The sequence below is a fragment of the Oreochromis aureus genome, linkage group 23, assembly GCF_013358895.1.
Source record: "Oreochromis aureus strain Israel breed Guangdong linkage group 23, ZZ_aureus, whole genome shotgun sequence".
In the NCBI taxonomy this organism is placed as follows: Eukaryota; Metazoa; Chordata; class Actinopteri; order Cichliformes; family Cichlidae; genus Oreochromis; species Oreochromis aureus.
Window position 1 is genome coordinate 2,879,893 of NC_052963.1, and position 24,409 is coordinate 2,904,301.

General features: G+C 42.4%; 2 protein-coding genes across 3 annotated transcripts; one reads left to right on the forward strand and one right to left on the reverse strand.

The window, feature by feature from the left end:
• Window positions 1–3: 3 nt before the first annotated feature.
• Window positions 4–14,416, reverse strand: LOC116332556 (ankyrin repeat domain-containing protein 10-like). 2 transcript variants are annotated; one of them, XM_031755560.2, is made up of 6 exons: window positions 14,172–14,416; window positions 11,224–11,376; window positions 10,521–10,612; window positions 1,918–2,150; window positions 1,782–1,844; window positions 4–1,682 (listed from the first exon to the last, which is right to left on the reverse strand). In XM_031755560.2, the coding sequence occupies exons 1-6, from the start codon at window positions 14,367–14,369 to the stop codon at window positions 1,360–1,362; spliced, it is 1,062 nt and encodes a 353-aa protein (XP_031611420.1). In that variant the 5' UTR covers window positions 14,370–14,416; the 3' UTR covers window positions 4–1,359. The 2 variants fall into 2 exon arrangements, with proteins under 2 accessions (XP_031611420.1, XP_031611428.1); XM_031755568.2 differs by having other exon boundaries at window positions 4–1,685.
• A 36-nt stretch (window positions 14,417–14,452) lies between these two features.
• Window positions 14,453–24,219, forward strand: LOC116332570 (heat shock transcription factor 2 binding protein). Its single transcript, XM_031755581.2, has 10 exons — window positions 14,453–14,588; window positions 14,745–14,815; window positions 15,601–15,736; window positions 18,624–18,727; window positions 18,910–19,059; window positions 19,693–19,837; window positions 19,971–20,088; window positions 23,118–23,221; window positions 23,394–23,593; window positions 24,032–24,219. Exons 2-10 carry the CDS (start codon window positions 14,771–14,773, stop codon window positions 24,059–24,061), a joined length of 1,032 nt encoding a protein of 343 aa, XP_031611441.1. The 5' UTR covers window positions 14,453–14,588; window positions 14,745–14,770; the 3' UTR covers window positions 24,062–24,219.
• Window positions 24,220–24,409: the final 190 nt, after the last annotated feature.

A 24,409-nucleotide genomic window follows, 5' to 3' on the forward strand; every position in this document is an offset into this window, starting at 1 on the left:
CTGCTGCTCGTGGAGATTTACAACTTTCTCTCTAACAAGTCAGACAGTGCTGCGTGAAGAGTTATGTCCAAATCACTGAAAGTACACCAAAAATGATCCTTTATTCTGGCGGGCTTGGATAGTCAAACTCCTCAGGTTAGTGAATTTGCACAAGAAAGCAGAAAATGATCAGCATGAACCCAAAGGCAGTCTGAGGAGAAAAAAATGGACTGAAGGGAAAGTACTGAGATGATCTCAGAGGCTGTGGAAGTGGTGCATTATCTCTGGGGTTAATATAAATGTACAGACAGGGGCAAAATAAATCCAGCAGCCACAATGGTTTGAGTGCACGGTGTCGTCGACAAACGTGGAGCACAGGCCTGGTATCACAGCGAAGCTCTACCCGATTCTACCTCAGTGATGTCATCCCTGAGTTCAGGCAGTCTTTAGGTTTCTCGTCAGGCAGCCTGATGTCACCTTCTTGTAGTAAACAGCCTGGCCTCTTTGGTGTGTTTAAATGTGATGTCAAACATGTTTAAACTGTACTTTAATGTATTTGAAAAGTATGATTAAAATTCAAGACAACCACAAATACTATGTTTTATGAGAATGTGTGTAAAACAGGTTTTATTGAGTACAAACGCAGGTCAGTGTAAGGTCGTGTGTGACACACCATGTTCAGAAAAACAGACGGCCCGTCTACAACCATCGTACAAAACACAAGAAATGGTTTAAGCCTCATGAAATTACAGTGAGATCTCTAAAACAGTTTTCAGCCTCGGTGCAGTTCAATGACACACACACAACCGTGCAGCTCTCTGCAGCACAGCAAAGCAGCAACACTCCCGAGGCTACATGGTGAGCAGGAGGTCAGGAGCTGAGCCCAGAGCCGTAAACACCACAGTTAATGAAGGTCCCAGCAGACCGGGACGAGTTCCACACCCACACAGCCATCTGCTAAGAAAACAGCACCGTACTACCCTACTACTAATGGTCTGAACCATTTTTAACCTCGCTTAGCACAAAGACAAGTGAAATATTCCCACCAGCTGTACATGGTTGAAAGGCCACTGTGAGGACAGGACTGCAGAGATGCTGGCTGATTATACCAAGAAGAGAACAAAGTTAACTCTAGTTATGAGTATAGTGTTGCCCTACAGTGTGATGTCACAGAAATCCATCCCTGAAGATTATTTTTGGAAGCAGCTTTTTCACAACCCAGCTTCACCTGCTGAATGAGCCACAGGACAGCGCTCTGAGTCAGTCTGAGCCTAACATGTCCTGGGTGTGGGCTGTAGGCACAGAAGGGTTACTTCTCATCGTCCAAGTAATCCTTTAAAGCTTAGTGGAAGCACATCTGTCTGCTCTAACCCTCTGGGTTTATGAGCCGTGGTATAGGTGGATGGTGCCATCCACAGCCTGCTTGGATGGATGCTCCGCCTGGATGCAGCTGCTGTCACTCAGCTCCTCGGCCGTGTCGCCAAAGCCATGGTAGTGTCCATAATGCAAGAAATCCCCACAGTCCACCCCTGTTGGCCCCAGGCACGCAGGCCAGTTGGAGACGCACCCACCCGGGCTGCTGCTCAGGTGCAGGGAGCCGCACATCTCAGCTGAAACCCGCCGACAATGTGGCGGAGAGCGAGAGTTTGGAGAGAGTGGAGGAGGAGGAGGAGGCGCCGCGTGGAGATGCCCGTTGTTGAAATCTGCTTTTAAACACACAGCAGCAGAGAAAATGGGATCACAGGTAGATCATGTGATATTATTGTAGCCGTTTGCTGCTTTGCCACGCAGAGCAAACCTACCTGTGCTGAGCTCCGGGCTCATGGCTTCCAGCTCCTCGAGCGCGCTGCTCTGCACCAGCATACCTGCAGCACACCACGATGAGAACAGCAAACAAGAAAACACCGTGCACACGCCTAACACGTAAACATTTCTTACCATCACCCCTTTTGGCTTTTTTCAGGTTGCCCGCGTCCAGAGCGGCTAGCTGCCTCTTTCTGCTGAGCGCGCCCAGACCGCAGTGGGCACCACCTCCATTCTGCACTACGTTCCCCTCGGGCACGCTACGCTGGTGCAGGTGCTTCTGGGCGTTGGAGATGAAGCAGAAACAGTCGTGGAAGCCTTGAGCGTGGGCCAGGTCTGCTGCCGTCTGCCCACTTGCATTCTTTAAACTAAACAATAAGAATGAAGTCAGACAAAGTGTGTCCTGTGTAACAGCACCTCAAACAATCAGAGCTCTAATGTTGCAAGGAGAAACCATCATGATCAAAGAAAACCAGTCCGAGTCTTGATGGTCTCCCCCTGCAACACGTGCTGTGGCTAACCTGCCCACTCACTCCTTAAACACAGCAGAACCGCGATCACAGCCACGTGTCCACAACAGACTACAGTCCATGTTTCAAACAGTTCATACATCAAATATTTATTTTCCTGTCTATCACACAGAGATGTGAAAGTCATGTGCATAAAATGAAATGTGTCCCAAAACTGGATATAATACTGCACCAAGAATACAATCTGGATATTATCAATAAAGGTCATTTTTGTATTGTTAATTGTAAAAGTAAAACTTTCATATATTCTACACTCATTTCATGCTAAATGAAATATTTCAACCTGTTTGTTTTCATTTTGATGCTGATGGTGGATCATAAAATTAGCACTCCAGTATCTCAGATTATTAGAATATTTCATGTCGAGTTTGAGGAAGTTACTGTTCAGACAGTATCAAGGACGTACACCGTCTGACTGCTGAGGTCACGTTTGACCAGATAAGGATCCATAAGCAGCCACAGGAGGCTGCTCACAGCATGCCGTACTGGAGCATATCCATGGAAGTGGACCCGAAGGAAAAAGCACGACAGGAAAAGGTGCAGCAGACAAGACCTCAGCCTCTAAATCAGTGTCAAGAAAAGTCATTTCAAGAACCTGGGAGAGCTTCACAGGAGTGGACTGAGGCTAATGTGAGATCAAGCCTCTGCTGAACCAGTGATAACATCAGAGCACCGCATCTCAGCGGAGGAGAAGAAGAACCGGTCCAAACTCTTCTTTTCAAACTGAAATGAGCTGTGGGCCACTGCCATCTCACGTGAGGGCCAGGTTAATGTTCAAGTAATACAGAAAAACAACAACAAACAAACAAGAAAACACCCGCAAATATTTCCAATGCCAAGTTGCATTATATTTCTTCACGTCAATAGTTTGAGACCCCTGCTCACATGTCATCTTCCGGTGCTGGTCAGTCTTTATCCAATCCAAAGTCAACACAGACATCTACCAGCAGACGTTGGAGCTCTTCATGCTTCTATCTGCTCATTAGATTTGTGAAGACACTGATTTCTTTTTTGTGCAGCGACTCACCTGACCCGGGCCCTATAGAGATTATGTGAAGAGGAAAACGAGAACCAGCCGACCCAAAAACCCAGTAAGGCTATCAGAGCATCCTGGAGTGCAGTAACACCTCCACGCCACACTGCACTCCTGAAGTCTCAGCCACGTAATGCGTGTATAAATGAAGCTGGACTTTTCTGACCGATCTTTGGAAATATTTCGCTGTACTTTTTCACTTTGATGGGTGATGCTGACCAGTGTCTGCACCACTTTGAACATTTGGCTCGGCTGACACAGATACAGGAACTCTTTCATGCTCTCAGCCTCCAACAAAGCATGTCTTCCACATCTGTCAGAAATTACTGGGTCAATATTTTCAACTGCTGGAACAAAAGAATTTGACAAATATGGGCTTAATGAAGGATTTCTCATTATTTGACTGTATATATAATGAATGCACAGTAAGGGCAGCATGGAGGTGCAGTGGTTAGCACTCACTGTTCCCATAGAGGCTGAGCTCTGTGTCGGCTTCCTCCCACAGCCCAGAGGCATGCCTGGTCAGGTTACCAATCACAGTTGTGAATGTTGAACCCTGAGACAGCCTGGCGACCTGTCCACGTTGTACTCAGCCTCTCACCCTATGACAGCTGGGATAGACTCCGCTCCCCCCGGCCCTGAGCCGGATACACACAAGAGAATGGATACATGGAGTGTAGAATATATGGAAGTTTAGGTTTTTGAATGAAATGATGAAAAACAGAGGGTTTTTTTCCACAATATTCTAACTGTCTGAGATGTGGTATATGGATGGTCATAAATGAAAAAGAACAACATCAGGTTGAAACTGGAGGACCAATCAGGACACAGGAATCGCCAACATAATGCTCCTACTGTATATCCTACACAGTACATCTCTGCTGTCATGAAAACAATCATGCTTTTGTGATTTCTTAGCTTCTAATTGTGTTCTAAAGTAAGCTCACAGCACTGAGGGTTTGGGTTTGAAAGGCCTGAACAGAAGGAGAGACTCTGAAGTGAGTCATTATTAGGAAATGAGCTGTGCTTTGTAGAAAACCACAGCTCAAGTTCTGACTATCCACAGATGTTTCCACATAATCTCTCAAACATGCTGAGATAAAGTCAAAGGTTTTTTTTGTTCCTCTGGAGTACCTAATAAAGTGGCCAGTGAGTGCAGATGTAATTTGGTTAAAAACCTGCAAAAATAGACATTTCATTTTACTGGTATGTTTACCTGCTGTGAATTTTGACATAAATCTATTTTTTTCTATGTTTTCTGTCTAATTTGCTCCGTTGTCTTTGTAACATACAGCACGGCACAGCACTGTACTGTACTGTACTCTGACGTACTCCTGAGACTGAGCTTCCAATCATTAGTCAGGGCTGAGGCGTGTCCCATTAGCACACAGTATGTAAACAGTGAGGTGAGAGCTAAGCATGCATGCCTAAACATGACAGTCATCATGAGTGCTTTGTTAGCATTGAAACCAATCACTACAGGAAATACCTCGCCAGTTTGCCAGCTGCAGAAACTGTGGGAAGCGATAGTGAGCACTCATTGGCACAACTGCAAGCTGCTCGCAGATGCACGTGTGGCTGATTCTGCAGTGCCTATTTGGATTGCTCCCTCTTTCTGGGATAACTTGAGAAAATCAAGTTCAAACTCAAAGGCTGAAAAACATCACAATGTGCAGGGTGTTTGTTTCTGCTAGCACAATTTGAAAATCAAGATCACAGCTGTTTGTTTGTTTTTTAAACATAATATATAACATTTTGCAAAAAAAACATCTTTATATTGATTTCAAAACAGTTAAAATGTCCTTCTTCAACGAGTGTAAAAATGCCTTGAGCAGAAAAGCTCATGTGAGTATTCACGTTTGAGTCTCCAAAGCTCTGATTTCTCTTGGGAAAAGTTACAAAGACATTCAAGTGAGTATTAAATACAGTAATAATACTGTGTTCAGTGGTTATTTGGTAGGTTAGTGGAAGCATGAATCAGTTTGGAGTTGCTAATAAGAGCAGAAACATTTCTATTTGTGTCAGTTTTGTTAAGGATTCTGCAAAGTAGTCGTATTATTTCAATGTTCTACAAGACATTCAAGTCATTAAGACAGTTAACGGTTTCCCTGGAAACTGGCCTAATAAAATTCATTTAAACCATCAAAAAAAAAAACAAAAAAAACCCCTTTGCATGAGAATGAAATCAGTCACTACTCCTCATTCGTCCTCAGCCCCGCTCCATCTCTCTCACCGGCTGGTAAAGCAGATATAGAGAAGAGGTTGAGTAAGTGGGGTCAAGCATGCTACGGAGTTATACCAAATCCAGAAAGTGAGTGTAACACACAGAGAGCAGCTGCGTCAGGCTGTAACCACAATAACATGAGTGCAGAGGTTGCTGTTGCTCTCATTTTCAGTTCAGTTTTATTTATATAGCACCAAACCACAACAACAGTTGCCTCAAGGTGCTTTATATGGTAAGGTAAAGATCCCACAATCATATGACCCCCTATGAGCAAGCATTTGCCGACAGTGGGAAGGAAAAACTGCCTATTAGCAGGAAGAAACCTCCAGCAGAACCAGGCTCAGGGAGGGGTGACTGGTTGGGTTGAGGAGAGGAAGATGGGACAAAGACATGCTGTGGAAGAGCGCCAGAGATTATAATAGGTAATAATTAAATGTAGAGAGGTGTATAAACACATGAACACTGCACTGCAGTTTGCTCAATTACTCACTCACAGATCAGTATCTACTCCAGTTAATTCTGGTGTACCCCAAGGCTCTGTCCTCGGTCCTTTGCTTTTTATCATCTATCTCCAACCCCTTGGTAATATTTTCAGGAAGCATAACATCCAGTTTCACTGCTACGCAGATGACACCCAGCTCTACCTATCCTCCAAACCCACAGCTATTCTCCCACCCACATCCATTTTTGACTGTTTAAGTAAAATCAAGGTCTGGTTTACTCACAACTTTCTTAAACTTAATCGTAATAAAACAGAATTCATTTTAATACGCACCAGATCAAAACTGACCAAAGTCCCAACCAGAAGTCTTTCATTATCCATTGATAACTCTGTTGTCACACCCTCCCCTCAGGTTAAGAGTCTTGGTGTCATCCTTGATAGCACTCTGTCCTTCACAGCACATATAAATAATATCACTCGGTCTTCCTACTTTCAGCTCTGTAATACTAACCGCCTTCGTCCCTCACTCACTCCACACAGTACTGCCATACTTGTCAATGCTCTTGTCACATCTCATTTAGATTACTGTAATTCTCTTCTTTATGGTCTACCTCATAAATCTCTCCATAAAGTGCAGTTAGTTCAAAATACAGCTGCTCATATTGTATCCAGAATTAGATCCACTGAACATATAACACCTGTTCTTAAACAGCTCCATTGGCTTCCAGTTCACCTCCGTATCAATTTCAAGATCCTGCTTCTCACTTTCAAAGCGCTTCATAACCTCGCTCCTCCATATTTATCTGATCTTCTCCATACATTCTCACCCCATCGTACACTCTGCTCTACTTCAGCTTCCCGCCTGACTACCATGGGACTCAGAGTTGTTCTGCCCCGAGACTTTGGATGCACTTCCACCAGATCTCCACAAACTCTCTCACCACTTTTAAATTACGTCTCAAAACCCATCTATTCAGAACTGCATACACCTGATCTGTCTTAATCCATTTTTACCTTGCTCAGCTTTCATACTTTTATGCTTTTGTTTTTTTGCCTTGCGTCTAAATTTTATTTTGCCATGTTTATTATATTTTATTGCTGCTATTGTTCTTGTGCTATTGTAAGGTGACCTTGAGGGTCCTATAAATAAAATGTATTATTAGTATTATTAGTATTAGTATTATTAGTACTACTCTATGTGCATCATGGGAATCCCCGGCAGCCTACGTCTATTGCAGCATAACTAAGGGAGGATTCAGGGTCACCTGGTCCAACCCTAACTATATGCTTTAGCAAAAAGGAAAGTTTGAAGCCTAATCTTGAAAGTAGAGATAGTGTCTGTCTCCTGAATCCAAACTGGAAGCTGGTTCCACAGAAGAGGGGCCTGAAAACTGAAGGCTCTGCCTCCCATTCCACTTTTAAATACTCTAGGAACAACAAGTAGTTTCTAGTCCCTGTCAGGACTCTTACTGCAGCATTTTGGATTAACTGAAGGCTTTTCAGGGAGTTTTTAGGACATCCTGATAATAATGAATTTCAGTAGTCCAGCCTGGAAGCTTAGTGTCATCTAGTGGGAGCTGAGAAAGAAAAGCAGACAAGCTGACAAGATCACACACTGCAGCACTCAATGAGTGATATCAGAAACTCTGCTGGTACTGACAGGTACAGCTCCTCTATCCATTTAAAACACTTACAGCAGCCAGACTTCAATACAGAACGCTGTAGGGTGGCTGTAGCTCAAGTGGCAGAGCAGGTCAGCCACTAATCAGAAGGTTGGTGGTTCGATCCCAGGCTGCCTCCTGGCTGCATGCCAAATATCCTTGGGCAAGATACTAACCCCACGTTTGCCTACTGGTGGTGGTCAGAGGGCCCGGTGGTGCCAGTGTCCGGCAGCCTCGCCTCTGTCAGTGCGCCCCAGGGCAGCTGTGGCTACAATGTAGCTTGCCATTGCCTGTGTGTGAATGGGTGAATGACTGAATGTAGTGTAAAGTGCCCCCTGTAGGCACTCTGTATTGGTCAAGTCCAACATCAGCGGGTCATGATCAAAAAGAAGGTGGGCGAAACAACTCGATAAAAGCAGAAAAATAAATTTATTCTCAGAAATTATTTATTTAATAAAAAATATTTAAAAAAAAAAAAAAGGTCTACAGGTATTGACATGTATGGACTAAAAAGTCTTTCTCAATATTTTCGGTCAATAAATGGAGACATATTTCCTTGCTTTACTGCTCCAGCTACTACTGTCGTTTTTATTAAATATTTTACAATTTTAATTAAACAGTGTCTTGAGAACTTTCTGCTTGTGTTTCGGCGGTAGGTTGGGATGAGAGCCTAGATGATAGGTGAGTGTGGTTTTCAAGAGAAAGCAAAGACAAAGGCCACAGTTTGATCACTTTTCTTGTGTTTTCCTCTTATTATAGAATCTCAGATGGTGTAACTCTGTCTCAATTTATATTAAAGCACAGCATTTCCATATTTACATTTATTCCTCAACTGTTGTCGCTGTGCCACATGTAGACATAAAAACACATGAGCTTTTCTGCTTTTACACTCACTACTTTTCTCTGCTGCGCTCTATCACATCATGACAAACATACGAGAGGATTTTTACCTCAGCAGCTGCTGAACAAAATACAACACACACAAAGAACATTACTATCACTCTTTATAGCAAAAGGCAGTCAAATGAGCTGATTGGAGGGAACGACCACTGAAACACGTTTTAATAGTGGGACACTTTATACCATGCAGAATGTCATAAACTCTGATTTGATTCACAGACTACAGAAAACATTTTTTAAACTAAAACGAACCATCTGAGAAACAGTAAGGTCATTATGAATGTGCTGGCAGCAACAAAGGTGTTTATCATTGTGCAGCATCCTGCCTTCTTTTAACTACAGTCTGTAAACACGTGTGAGCTGAGGAGAGCGGCTGCTGGACTTTTGGGAGAGGACTGGTGTCCCGTTCTTGTCAGTCCTGGCTCTGCTTTGCTGCACTTTTGCTTTCATGACAGACTAGATGTTCTCAGTTGGTGAACAGTTTGGACTGCAGGCAGGCCAGCTCCACAGACGGACTCCTCTACAAGGAGCCATGCTGCTGGAGTAGATGCCGTCTGCTTCCCTGAAAACATTCTGGATGGAACACCTCTTGCTCTAAAACCTGTATGTACTTTTAATCAAAAGTACATTAAACATCTGGAAAGGCCGTCCACAGGCACTGATGCAACCCCACCCCACATCTGGCTTCTTCTCTGCATAATGGAGCTTTAACCTGCATGTGTGGATGGCAGGCAGAGCTGTGAATCAGAAAGCGCTCCGTCATTACTGTCCATGATGAGATGTTCACAGTGAGGAACATTATTCTGAACCTGTTCCAGTTTGTAGCTGCAGTTTTCTGCAGACCATCAGTCTTTACTTCTGAGAACTCTGCTCTTTGAATGTTACCAGCTGATTAACTGTAAAATCTTCCTCCAGCTGTTTCTGCTTTGTACCTCTTATTGTTCCAATCCAACATCCTAACTTTTTGTGAGGTGTTGCTGCCATCACATCCAAAATGAGCTCATATTTTTCTTAAAATGATAGATTATCTCAGTTTAAAAATTTGTAAAACTTTTCATGTTCTGTCATGAATAAAATATGGCTTTATGAGTTGGATTTGTCCAATAAAACAAGCTTTGGCACAGATTTTAAATGGTCTTTATCATTATGTCATCACAAAGTTAATTATTAATAGAACTTGATGCCATTATTTACTACACTGCCACAGAATGGATTTTTTATTCAAACTATAAGCCATAACCCTTCCTTACGGACAATTACTTAAAAAAAAAAAAAAAAAAAAAAAAAAAAAAAAAAATCAAGGATCTTGAGACTATTTCATGTCACCTGGTTTTATTTACGTTTGTAGCAGAACTTCACTACATCTTCATCTTGGTGATGACAGAAACACTACTTGTGTCCATGTTATAGGCACTTCTGAACCGAGCTGAATGATAATGGAAAATGATTGTGAGGATGTTAACAGTAAACCACTGTGGCTTGTTCCCTCCCAACAGCTGATGAGACACTAGGAATCATATTTGAGGACAACAGAAAACACGGCAGAACCACAGCAGCTGATCTTTGGTAGCATGAGGAAACACGCAGCACTAAAGAACGCCAAACGCAGCCTGTTAATCAGGAAAAAGAGAACAAGTCAGCAGAAATTATGCTGGCTGATGCCACTTCATCATCATCATCATCCTCCTCTGGGTTTACCTCTGAAGAGTTTCACTGTGAACAGTCACCTGCAGGACAGCACTGAGCTGCAGGATTTCCCACTAAAGTAAATTTCACAGTAAAAATAAAAGCTGTAGTTATTCTGACCAGACCTCCCGAGCATGTGTGGCCTACATGACTCAAAACTAAGACGTGTAGCAGCTGCTGTGGTTCACACTCAGTGTGCCAGAGCTCTTGTGGTGCTTTACACTGGATATTACTACTAAACCAAAGACTGCAGGATACTTACTGCGGTTTAGCGCCTGCTATCAAAAGGACCTGGATACACTCCAAGCTACCTGACCGAGCTGCCTTATGAATGGGAGCCTCACCAACAAAGTCCTGAAAACACAACGTAAACTGTAAGGTACGAGATATGAATGAAGCTATTAGAATAGCACAAGCCAACTGTATTATAGACATGCAAAAATGACACTAGTATTACTGACCAATCAAACTCTAGGAGACAATATCACAATATGAAAATGTTCACATAATCACAGGACTACACTGCAGCTGTGATGACATTACTCAGATTATTGTGCAGTGCTCTTTTGAAATAAAAGGGAAAGGAAACAACAGAATGAAACCCTGACCAACAGCAGTCAAAGCTCCTGCCCTGTGCCGGTCAACGCCTGGGCCGCTAATGGAAGAGCTCGGGCTTATGAGTACTGCTGGCAATGTGAACTCTGCCCCCATTTCTACTTATCTTTCAGCTTTACTGCAAGTACAAGTTCAGTCCCAAAACCTTAACATGACTACAAGTACATATTTAGTGTGAACAACGCTAGAGACACTGTCAATAAAATGAATTTCATCTAGCTTTTTATGTACAGCAGATGCAAAAACCAGAGGTTCACAGATTCAAATAATCAGTGATAACACTCATAGATGCAAACAGCACCACATTAAGCATTAAATACTACACATTAGGTGAGTTTCCACATACTGACCTGCTTGTTGACGTCAGCCCCAGCCTGAGTGAGCCACACCACACAGTGAGGATGTCCTCCGAATGCTGCAGTGTGTGTTGGAGTCTGATTGAATCGACTGGTCACCCTGTTCACCTCGCAGCCCATCTCCACCAGGTGCATCACGCACTCCAGCTGTGCCACATGCCAGTAACAGATACAAGAATCACCTTCACAGTGACGCACTGCAATGCTCATGCATGTCACTGCTGCAGATCTCAGAGGAGACCTCTGCTATACACTGACACACTTTCATTGTAAGAAATCTCCAACAGTTCTCCTTGTATATCACATGAGTATTGTACAGCATGGACCCCACTGTTCACAAAGCAGGCTTTAGCTGACTTAGGTGGTTAGACATATTTAAAAATCCCACCTAAGGTCTGCTTACAGGGACATATAAGCAAAAAGTGCAAGTACATTTAGACACTGCTTAAAAAAAAACATGTGCCCAGTAAGTGCTTGGGGATCTTTCTTTTTTTTTTTTTTTAATTTTTTTTATTTCTATTTTAATTAAAACTTACAAAGACAAAGAGAAAGAAAAAAAAAAAAAAAAAAAAAAAAAAAAGGTGGCTCTTTCAAGGTGGCTGAAGAGACGCTTCTAGCAGAGCTTTGATAAACACAATGATACAAAATACAGAGGATCAGAATAGTACAACAACAACAGAGAGCAAGTTTTTATATTTTAGAGAACAGAGTCTGCACTGTTGCGTTGTTGCATTATCTCAATCTTCTCTAAAGCCTCTGGTTTATCTCTTAATATCAAAAAAATGTGAACTACTCCCTATTCATACAAGCTCGGACCCCTCGACTGCCTCAATTAGAGTTGAATCTGAAGTCAGATATTTAGGGCTGACAATATCTAAAAACCTCATTAGAAGAGAAGACACTAATATTTCTAACCGTATCATGGATGTGAAGAAATCACTTAGCCACTGGCTAACCAGAGACCTCACTAATTTTGGCAGAAACATCCTATCCAAAGCTGAAGGTATCTCGAAATTGATCTATCCTTGTCACTCTCTTTATATCTCCTCTAAAAACATTTATAATGCTAACACAGTTATTTTTAAATTCTTGTGGAGGAATAAAACCCACTACATTAAAAGATCTCAGCTAGTGAAGGAATACAATAAAGGTGATATCAAAGCTCCAGAATTTGAATCTATGGTTGGCACCCTTAGAATTAAATGGTTAAAATACTGTCTGTCACAGCCAGACTCTGTGTGGTTCCACATACCAAGATCCCTGTTTAACAAAATAGAAGGCTTAGACATTATTTTGAAATGTGATTTTGAGGTAAATAAAATCCCAATCAAGTTATCTTACTTTCACAAACAGATTTTGCATTTCTGGAAAATGATATTTACCCACAACTTCTCTCCTCATAATTCAACCTTATGGAACAATAGGGTAATGACACTTAATTGTAAATCAATTTTCAAGAGCGACTGGTTTAACAAAAAGATTATATTCATAACAGATCTGCTGGATGATTAACGGAGTCATTCTAAGTTACACAAACTTCTCTGAAAAATAGCATCTAAATTGTTCTCCAAGAGAATATAACAAATTTTGTAAACTGATCCCACTGCCTCTGCTTCATTTGATTAAAAACTTTATGATGTACAATAATTTCTTATCAGTGCTTCCAAATTTATTGTTAGGACAATGTCGACTGATTGATAAAAAATGCAATAGTAAATTTATTAGTAGTTTCTTTAAAGACAAAATATTCCATAGTTATGATAGAATGGTTACTTGGAATGGTTCAAGTTTAATTACTTCAAATATATTAGATAAAGCTTACTCGAAATTTATGAAATAGCCCATTCTACCTAAAGTTAAAGAAACACACTTTAAAATCATAAATAAAATTGATCCTGTGGCAGAATTTCTAAAAAAGAGATTTGGCTTTGAGGTGGATCAGTGTTCTTTTCGTACTGACGAAAATGAAACCCTAGAACATCTTTTTTTTTTTTTTTTTTAAATATGACCTATCACACAACGTTTTTGGTGTGACATAAAAAATTGGATTTCTTTAAAAATTAATGATGTGCCACCATTTGAACTATATCATATTATTTTATAGAGCATCTAGCTTTGGATGTCTCTGACATTATTAACATCATCATGCTGTTCGGTAAATTTCATATCCATTGTGCTAAATGGAGTAACTCTAAGCCTTCTTTCCCTGGATTTATTAATGATTTTAAGTTTTTTTTTCTTCACTTAAAAAAAACAAAGAGCAAATATGCCAATTTTTTTTTTACCAAGGCATTGCCCATCTCCTGCTCTTCTAAATTTTTATTTATTTTAATGTTTTGTTTCACTGCTCCCTTTTATACACAATTTAAATTTTTTTTATTCATTCATTCATTTATTTATTTAATTAATTTTCTATTATTCCATTAATGCAGTATTTCTTGTACGATTGTACTGTTCCAAATTTTCATTTGTATTATTACCTGTGTTATCCTCTTTGAGAGTTTGTATTTTGCAATTGCGCAATAAAAAAAAAAAATACAAAGTTGCGGTGTCGCAGGCTCTGGTGTTACGTTTGTTTTCCGGTTTGTTTGGAGCCGATTTTGGCGCCTAAAAAGCGATTGGCTCCTACTGAACCAATGAAAACCTCCAAACACGTAAGGTTTTTTTTTTTTCTTTTAAAAAAAACTTTGTTGTATGCTGACACTCAGACATAACTGTTTGGGGCAATCAAACACAGTAAAGGAGTACGGCGAAATATTAAAGAGGAAAAAATCTTTTAGGTTGATTATGAGCGCTGTCCGCCGCCATGTTGAAGTTTAAACATATAATACACACACAGTGTGGTTACAGTTCACAGCAGTTGGCAAAAGTGCACACCGATTTTAACCCTCTTTCGTGTTTCATGGACACCACTATTGAATATCCAGTGTTTGCATGCTAACCTGTCCATAGTGAGCAGCCCAGTGAATGGGAGTCCATCCATAGAAGGAGTCCTCGGCAGTTAGATGGATGTGGTTTGACAGCTGCTGTAACAGAAGGACCAGAGCCCCAACATCTCCATCCCGGCAGGCGCGGTGCACTGGGAAGCGGCTCACAAACACGTCATCCCCGGAGAAGCGGGCTTCTAGTCCCCCAGACATGAGTGAGCTGAGAGAGGGCAAACGGAAGTGCTTGTCTCCACCGGACCGGTCCCACGGAGCACACTGAAGAGGTTCAAGCACAAAGGAAGAGCCCAGCTCTCCCGGAGGCCGTAAAACCCGGACTGGAGCCCGCCTCACAGCCACATCCCGTGTGTTTGGGACGGTCTGCGCTAAAAAGCGGCCAGGAACAGCTCCTCAGTCCTTCGACTCACACCACTGGTGAGCACCTTTATGTGTCCAAATATATTCAAAAACATTGGTTATGTGGCACTAAACAACTCGAACCTCTGTCTGTGGATTCAGAAACATTTCTTAGCTAACGTGCTAGCTTTGCTGGCTGTGTAATAAACTGAGTGCTGGTCTCTGTGACCACAGAAGCAGACTCACTAACCAGCAGTAACATGGCAGCCTTATCAGGCGGGAAAAAGACGAGCCAAAAAGCAAAGGTAAGACACCCACTCATCAACCACGGACGAACCTGCCTGCTGTTCCTGCTAATCAAGAGAACAAAGACGACATCTTTAGCTTTGTCGTCATCAGACCGGTTGGAGTCCAAAGACAAAAGATGGGCCTGTCAGCGTTTGATGAATCTGTGATAGTGGTTACTACAAGTACAGAGTTAAAACGTGTACCTGGCTAACAAGTGGGACTTTTTAAGCCAGCAGCTAAATCTTTAACCTTGTTTTAATTCAAATGCAACTGAGTGACAGAGCCATCTTTAGACAGTGTGCTCAAACCGTGAGAGGACTTATATTTTATTATAAAACTAAAAATGTGGGATGTGCATAATTTCAATGAAGAAACTACAGGGAGTGTCTCTGTTCTGTCCCCAGCTTCTTCATATACAAGACACTGTAAAGTCTGTCTGAACTTAATTAAGTTAAACCAGTAACTCAACAGAGATCTCTTAAATGATGATGATGATTTAAAACTCAGAGAATCAGTGCATTGAAGCTGACATTGCAGAGCATGGTCGGCTAACACATACCTAAGACCTGCGTTTTCTATTCATTTGTCCCCATTGCTTATTTACAGGCCACCCTGCAGACATGCTTCATTGTAATAGCAGTTTACACTGAGCCCTTCTCACACTCTGCCTGGTCTGGAGTGCATATTTAATGGTTTCCTTATCGGTCTATGGATTACTTAGAATCTAAAAAAGCACAATTAAATTAGTGAATCTGTGGGAAAGAAGGATGCAGTCTTTTTCTGTCTTTTTTTTTTCTTCCAGGGTGGCTTTATCAGAGTGAGAAAGAGAGATTTAGAGAAGCTGACCACAGAAGTCATGCAGCTTAGAGAGTTCCTGCCAAGAGTTGTGAATGGGGATCTGATGGAAATGCTGCATAAAGCCCGAGCAGCTCAGACAAGTATGCTCAACTCCACTCTGATCCTGCTGTAAACAAGAGGGTGTTGTGTGTATCACAGAGCAGAACAAATACAGTTAATGTATAAACCTGAAGGCTTGTTGAAGACATCCAGCTACAGAGAGACAGAGTTGTCTAATGGTCAGTGGAGCCAGGTCTGTTTTACACTCCTCACAGGTGATAAGGAAAGCCAGGTGCGCCTGCTTTCTAATTGGCCTCATTTTATCTTCTACTCTGACCCCAGGCTGACCCAGTGACCCAGTAATAGCACTGCTGATATAAGAAGCTTGGAAAGAAAAGCCCTAGCAGGAGTTGACCCACTACAGATCATGTGTCTCATCACATGAGTCAAGGTGTGAAAAAGGGTATGGGTCATTATCAGCAGAGGTTTCGGGTGAAACCATTGTGAGACCTTGCTTCACCCTATCACCTGACCTGTTGAGATCAACTGGCAAGATGTGAGTGGGTGTTAAGGTGCCTGGGAAGGGATCTCAAAACTGGATTGTAGGTGGCAGACAACTGGTATTGTGAGCCAAATGGGACCTGGGACTCTCCACCAGTTTCTTCAAACATCTTCAAGAACCTTAAAGAAGTCTTTCCAAGCTCCTTAGATTACCATGACCCACACAGGCATATAGCACTGCTATTCACAAAGGATCTTGTCTCACCACACTATGTTGTGGTAATATAAGAAGAACTGGGTCATGTCTTTTTTTGGAAGACACTGCACACTATGCCGAGGTATGCCAGGTTCCCGGCTTTCAGAGGTTTGGGGTGGGGGTACAAAAATATTATTTCCTGCCTGTCAAACTAGTGAATATGTGTGTATTTCTACAAATTCTCCTAAAGACATGGGGACAGTATCTTGGGTGCTGTTACGTGCCTGGTGTCCTCACCTGCTGCTGTGTCCGGCTGTTTGTGACCCCCGCTGCATTCCATTGGACCATTCTTCTGATCCCATCCTCCCTGAGAGCAGCCCGATCTGCCAGCATCCTGGCCTCCGCCTTCCACGGCCTGGCTTTAGGGTGATGCTCCCCGTCTCTCTAGCTCTGGCAGGGAGGCTAGCTTGCTAACTAGCTGCTTGTGCTCCGACATGGCGACCATGAAATATGTCCTGTCGGCTCTGCTGGATCTCTGCCATCACCTCGCTCCTGGATGATGATGTCATCAAATTTCTCTGTGCGCTGGGGCTCGTGACACTGAGCATGCTCCTTGATGTCCTCTGACAGGCGCAGACGTCATCGAGACAAAGCTGAGAAGCGCTCTTTACAAACTTTACCTCGCCGTACTCTGACTAACCAGCCTGTCTGCTGTTTCCATGCAACCTTTGAAAAATACGAACAAAAAACCAGCTCAGCAAAACATCATGCACAGATCCAACGTGTGATTTAAAGTCTAAAACGAATCAGTACGTCACATGTAAGGTTTTTCGGTTTCCTCTCCTTCCTCTCCTCTCCGCTCTTTGTGACATCTTCCTCCATCTGTCACACGCGTGTTTCTTCCCGTCGCTCCTCCTCGATAGTGCTGGACAGATGCGGAAATATCAGCACCACCGTCAATGCATCACGGGGATGAGAAGATAAAGGTTGTGCTGAGGCTGGAAACCCCTGAGCTGTCATTTATTTTTCTTGCTGAACCTGCCTGGCACATGATAGATGCTGCACTTAAGTTTTTTCCAATTTTTACCCATTTATCTGGGTAAAAATTGTCATTGACATTAAAAATGTCCTTTTCAAGAGGGCTCTGGCACTGTGCCAAATATAACGTCACAGCTCTGTAAAGATATTTGAAGTGACCAAAAGGACTGGTCTGATTATAGTGTAGGTATGTCTGTGTAGGTGCTCAGTCATCCAGGTCATGGTAGTCTAAGGAGCCTGGAAGAAGGCACCTGAACTTTAAAGTTCCTTTAATATCTTTGTCTAAGCAAATATATTAGACATAAAAAAAAAACCACAGGGAGAAACCAGAAAACACTTTTTGGCACGACAGCATTTCGGATTCTTCTGCCCACTCTAACCCCTGTTTACCACCCCCAGAAGCCCCAGCTTGTCCTCCTCCACACTCCTCCTTATCCATATTGACTCTCACAGCTGCCCCTTTACTGCAGAATTTATGTCACTGTTAGACTGCTTCAGCATTACACAGCATATTAAAGACTCCACTCATCTAAGAGGTCCCACACTGGACTTGAGATGTGCCCTGTATTGACCTATCCATCTCTGACCACTGTGCTATCCTTTTTTCCTGTTCCTATACAGGAACATCAAGTCTGTTACTACATGACACCTAGTTTACATCTTTGGGAGATGTACACACAGACCACACAGTGTGCTGTGTGTAAGACCCGGACTTTTAAGTTGCATACTGCCATTCACTGCTTAGACTCCATGGCCCCCTAATATCATGTCCTTCCACTGGTTCACCTGTGTGCTACACTCCATGAAGGGCTCAGGCCTCAATGTCCTCCACTAAAGAAGCTTTGTTAACTATTAACTGGTTGTTTCGCCCCCTGTGAAAATGAAAGGAATTACAAACCCATAGAAGGTCCCAAAAAACCCTGTATCTGCTTACTCATGGTGAAATATCACAGTCACCATGGAGATCGTGTGATAAATCACGATTCCTCACCATTTTTTCCTTTAATTCAAGACTCACATCACTTAGCATCTCAGCCACTTATTCAGTTTAGGGTCTCAGGGGTTGGAATAAAAGGCGGTTATACTCTGGAGAGGTTGCCAGCCTGTTACAGGACTGGGAGATTATGACATAATCAAAATGGGACCAAAACTCTACCTTAAAACTGGCAAAGTTTCATGTTGTGCAAAAATAGTGTTAGAAACATTAAGAGTATCTGCTCTCAAACTGTGTGTGTGTGTGTGTGTGTGTTTAGTGAAGGAGCACATTGTGAAGGAGCAGGAGCAGATGAGGCAGGAGTGTCTGCACCTTCAGTCTCGACTGGATGCTGTGCAAACTGAGTGTCAAAAAGAGAAAGAGGTGAGAGGGAGAGTCAGACCTGAAAATGGACTCATAACAATAACATGAAAAATATTTCTGGTATCCCACTAAGGAAACTGGACTTGGTTGATGAATTTGGGCTTGTCTTGCTTTACGCCATGCTGTTATTTATTATTTATTGAATGTGACACTGCACTGAATCCACATGAATGGATGTTCAGGAAAAGCTGCTGTTACGTGAGCAACTGTGGCAGAGCAGAGTGGAGCTGCAGCAGCAGGCAGACTTCTGCTCTGGTCTGGGATCTGCTGCCTGCAGTCTGCTGTGGAGCTGCTCTGCCAAGGAGGATACCGTCTCACTTTGGCTGGCTGATGTGAGTCATCTTCAGTCTTTTCTGTCTTTGTGTGTGGATTTGGACTTGTTTTCCTGTAACAAAAAACCCCAAATAGGGCTACAGGGATACATGTTAGTGGTCAGTAGTGTTTGTATAAAGTGCAACCACAACTGAAAATGAAACAGTATTCAATACATTAACATCAGATCCCAGTTCAATCCCAGGAGGAGACACAAATCTTTTTGGAATGGGCTGCAGCCGGAGTAAATATCTGCCAATCCAAACATAAAATCAAAAATCACTTCCACAGTAACAAACTTATCCCAGTATGCACAATAATTAGTTTGACTTGCTTGATCAAACCAACACACAGTATAATTACAAAATGACCTTCTGACGACTGTGTTGTACATCTTTAGCTGTAACATTAAAATATGTTGTTTAAAGTGTTTGATGCAAATGAAACATGGCTCGTCCATATATTTTGGTCGTTCCACATAATGATAATTTTATGCAGTGCAAACAAAAGAGCATCCTCTCTGCTCCTTCTCTTCTCTCTCCAAATTAATTTTTTTTTTGTCACTGAGACATGATCTAACACTATTTGTAACAGCAGATGTTAATGCTGCTGGATGGTAATCATCTAACTGTGTGTGTGTGCGCGCGCTTCAGGGGAAGCTGCAGGCCTTCCTTGCTGTAGCTGCTCAGACTCTAGAGAGCTTTGTCACGTCTTTAGATGAAGAGGAGAAAACTCAAACTGAGGACTACAACTCCCATGAGCATCAGTTTGTGTTGGCAGTGGCTGGGACCATTACTAGTGAGTCTGAAGCTTCTAGTAGTCAGAAAGGATGTGTCGAAGCACATTTTCTTATAACCTTCATGAACACAAATAACGGCTCAACTCGCGTGGTTCTAAGTCAGCTGACTTTTCTTTGTTTCTTATCAATCAGATGTAGCAGCAGTAACACAGGGGCGGGACTTCCTGTCAAGCTCAGCGCACGTCTTCCTGGACACTTTGATGAAACTTCTCAAGTTGATGAAGCCCGGTGTCTTCCCCAGACTGAAAGTGTATGTGGATCAACCTCTTTGTCATTAATACGTATCAGGATCGAATAGAGAGTTAACAAGAATGTGACACAATGTTTGCGTCGGATCATCTGATCCATGAATCATAACGGGATCAAACCTACTTTTATTTTCCTCTAAAGCAGTCATCTGCAAAGTACAATTCCTACATTTTTCATTCAGTAATATATATTTTAATTTGAAACCATCAGTGAGCCTCAGTGTTGGTCAGCTGTACTGACTTTATTCACAACATAGTTTTCGAAAAGTCTGCACACTGTGTGAAATGTAAGTGAAAACAAAACAGAGTCAGTTCCACACCATAATCAAACAGTAAAAAGAAAACGTCCCGGATATTTTTAACAATAGGCTTGTGCAGACTTTTCATTTGATGGCAGCCACACATTTTTAGTTAGCCTGTGACAGGGCATGTTTCCACTATGCTGCACTCCTTTGTAAGCATCACTGGGAGCACTTTAGCGGTTCAGGTTAAATTGAATGTAATTTTCAATTCAGTTTTGTTTATACAGTGCCAAATGACAACAACGGTCGCCTAAAGGTGCTTTATATATTTATATTATATAATCTAATATTATTATATATTAGACCCTACAATAATACAACAGAGAAAACCCAACAATCATATGACCCCCTATGAGCAAGTACGTTGGCGACAGTGGAAAAACTCCCTTTTAACAGGAAGAAACCTCCGACAGAACCAGGCTCAGGGAGGGGCGGGGCCATCTGCTGTGATTGGTTGGGGAGAGAGAAGGAAGACAGGATAAAGACATGCTGTGGAAGAGAGACAGAGGTTAATAACAGATATGATTCAATTCAGAGAGGTCTATTAACACATAGTGAGTGAAGAAGTACATAATGGGAATCCCCATCAGCCTTAGGGATTCAGTGTCACCTGATTGAGCCTAAATCTTAGCTGGAAGCTGGTTCCACAGAAGAGGGGCCTGAAAACTGAAGGCTCTGCCTCCCATTCTACTTTTAAATACTCTAGGAACAACAAGTAAGCCTGCAGTGTGAGAGCGAAGTGCTCTAATAGGGTGATATGGCACTACAAGGTCATTAAGATAAGATGGGGCCTGATATTTAAGACCTTGTATGTGAGGAGCAGGATTTTGAATTCAATTCTGGATTTAACAGGAAGCCAATGAAGGGAAGCCAAAACAGGAGAAATCTGCTCTCTCTTTCTAGTCCCTGTCAGGACTCTTGCTGCAGCATTTTGGATCAGCTGAAGGCTTTTCAGGGAGTTTTTAGGACATCCTGATAATAATGAATTACAGTAGTCCAGCCTGGAAGTAATAAATGCATGAACTAGTTTTTCAGCATCACTCTGAGACAGGATATTTCTAATTTTAGAGATGTTGCACAAATGGAAGAAAGCAGTCTTACATATTTGTTTAATATGTGCATTGAAGGACATGTCCTGGTCAAAAATGACTCCAAGGTTCCTCACAGTGTTACTGGAGGCCAAGGTAATGCCATCCAGAGTAAGAATCTGCTTAGACACCATATTTCTAAGATTTTCAGGGCCGAGTACAATAACCTCAGTTTGATCTGAATTAAGAAGCAGAAAGTTAGCGGCCATCCAGGTCTTTATGTCTTTAAGACATTCCTGCAGTTTAACTAATTGGTGTGTGTTACCTGGCTTCATGGATAGATAGAGCTGCGTGTCATCTGCAAGCAATGAGAATGTATACTATGCCTTCTGATGATACTGCCTAATTGGTCCGAGCACTGAACCCTGTGGAACACTATAATTGACCTCAGTATGTGAAGAGGACTCTTCATTTAAAGAGTGTTGGACTTGGAATTTGAGTTAGATTTTGTAGTGTGGCAGTTAAGGGTAATGCTATGAGCTAGACGTACTCACTCCATTTTAAGATCTTCTCTGGTATAAACATCAGTATAGTATAATTATATACTCATCAGTTGTAACTTCGGTTTATTTGCCTTACCTAAGTCTGCCAAGATGAATGACCCCATTTATACCTATTAGTGGTCAACAATGTTTATTAAAAAGCTGATAATGGCTGGAATCTGGTTTCCAGAGGGTTGTAGGTCCAGGTTTCCATGCAGTTCCAGCTGCTGTAATTATGAGTGACTATTGGCTTCTCATTCTGTACAATATAGAATTCATGTAATAGTTTGTGGAAGAATTTAGGCTGCAGGTTTTGTGCCTCCTTTGTCATCATTTTTATCCCTCAGCTGTAAAAGGCTGATGTGGTATCATTGTCACCCTGCCGGGCAGGTAGGCAGCATGGACACTGTGACTGCAATAACTCGAGAATGACGCGACATATGGTTTTTAAACTGATACAAACGCGTGCCTAAAAACTTGTTCTGTGTTTTGATATCTCTCCTTGTTTCCTAAGCTTCCCTCTAGCATTGAAATTCTAACATATTTTATTAATACAAACAAAATAAGTAGTTCCAACACAGAGTAAAGCTGCTGCTTCTCCACTAGGATTGGAGCCATTTGATATGGTGCAGGCACCTCACTGGTACCCTTCATATGTGAGATATTTCAGGGGTGTCCCGTGGGAGATGGAGGTTTGGGCATGTCTACTCACACTGTTGCCCATGCTGGCTGTACCCTGATCATCAGCAGCAAGTAGATAGAAAGATGCAGATGAATTCTGTTTTCATTGACATATCAGTAGAAAGTTAAAGTGATCATAGTGACCAAGAGTTCGTAATGTTTCGTGTGTGGTATGTGTGTTAGTAAAATTCGGAAAAGGGGCCTACTAAAGTAAAACTCATACCTGTAATTGCAACAGTGTGCAGAGCTCATACGACCACAATAAAACCCACAAACTTGACGAACATCATAGGATTTCACAGTGCTAACTGACCAACCAGCCACCACTTACTGACTGGAATTTGGTTAAACTTCCTTCTTAAAAGCTCTTAAAAGGCATCTGAATGTGTTGAGATGTTGTGGGCACTAGATGTCAGTGTTTCTCTGCAGTGTGGACTGCTGTTTCACTAAAACGGACCATGGTGATGCTTTGGTGCAGGTTGATGCTGATGGCGCTCTATAACGTGAGCATCAGTCTCAAAGGACTGAAGTACCTGAGTGAGAACCAAGGAATCCTCCCTCTCATCTGGAATCTGCTTGATGGTAAGCTAATGCATGCTACAACAAAAACAGTACCTGTGCTCTAGCCTACAACCCGTCTCAAGTCTAACCTTCAATGACACTGATATAGTTAATATAATAAACTGTTAGTGTTGATGGGAAACTGTCAGTGTCACAGACTGTGTATTCCAGGATCTAATTTGTGTGTCTGTAGACGGACACTGGGAGGTGTGTCTCCACTCCCTGCGTCTCTTGCAGTCCATGTTGTTGGAGGACGATGTGTTGCTCCTGTTGGGCTCCTCACTGCTGGATCCAGACCTCCGTGATCGCGTCAGCAGGCTCGCTGCCAGCATGCAGCCAAGCCTGAGACTGACTGCTCTGCAGACCTTGGAGGACCTTCAGGCCCTCCAACAGGTACCATAGTATGATGAATCCTGCGCTTCCCTGCCCAGAATCTAAGAAATGCATGCTTCTTGCAGCCATTGTGTTTACCACACTAACTCTGTTAGAACAGAAATGAGGGCTTGGTATGTGTTCAGGTTAACTTCACCTGTTTTGTTTCTTTTGTCAGCATCTGAGTCTTTCACTGCTACATTTCTTCACACTTGGCAATTTGTCACATAACAGTTAGTGAAAGCAGTGTGTTTTAGGTTTGGGCTATCAGTCTCTGTTTTCCTGAATAGAGAAGCAACTGCACTGATGTCTCACATGGGCAGATCTAAAGTCTAAAGCTGGTGTTGAGTGTGAGCGTGCACTGCATGCAAATGTAGAAACTTGTCCCTTCCTCACATCACCTTGAGATTCATCCCTGACCTTTCTGAGCACAGACTGTGACATGGTGTGTGTTTCCAGGGCCGGGCCTGTAAACAGAGCCGTGTGTGATGAGGGAGGAATTGAAGTGAAAGAAGAGCCTTTCTCACTGCATTGTTCACCGTTCAGCTTCTATGTATGTTCACACTACTGTGCATGGTTAGTGCTTAAAATGCATAATGTAGATCTGCATTGTTAAACCTGACCTAGTAAAGATGATGTTTACAGTGCAGTGTGTCTGTGTCATGCCAGTACATCAGAAGCACATGTCTCAGAGGACTGAACTGCTCTGAAGGTCTTCTGCACGGATCTGTTTTCTGTGCAGTCACCCCAACGCTGCACACACTGTGCTGTATCCATCGACTAAAGGCACGAGCAGACGTCACCAGTGTTGGGGAGTAACTGAATACATGTACCGCC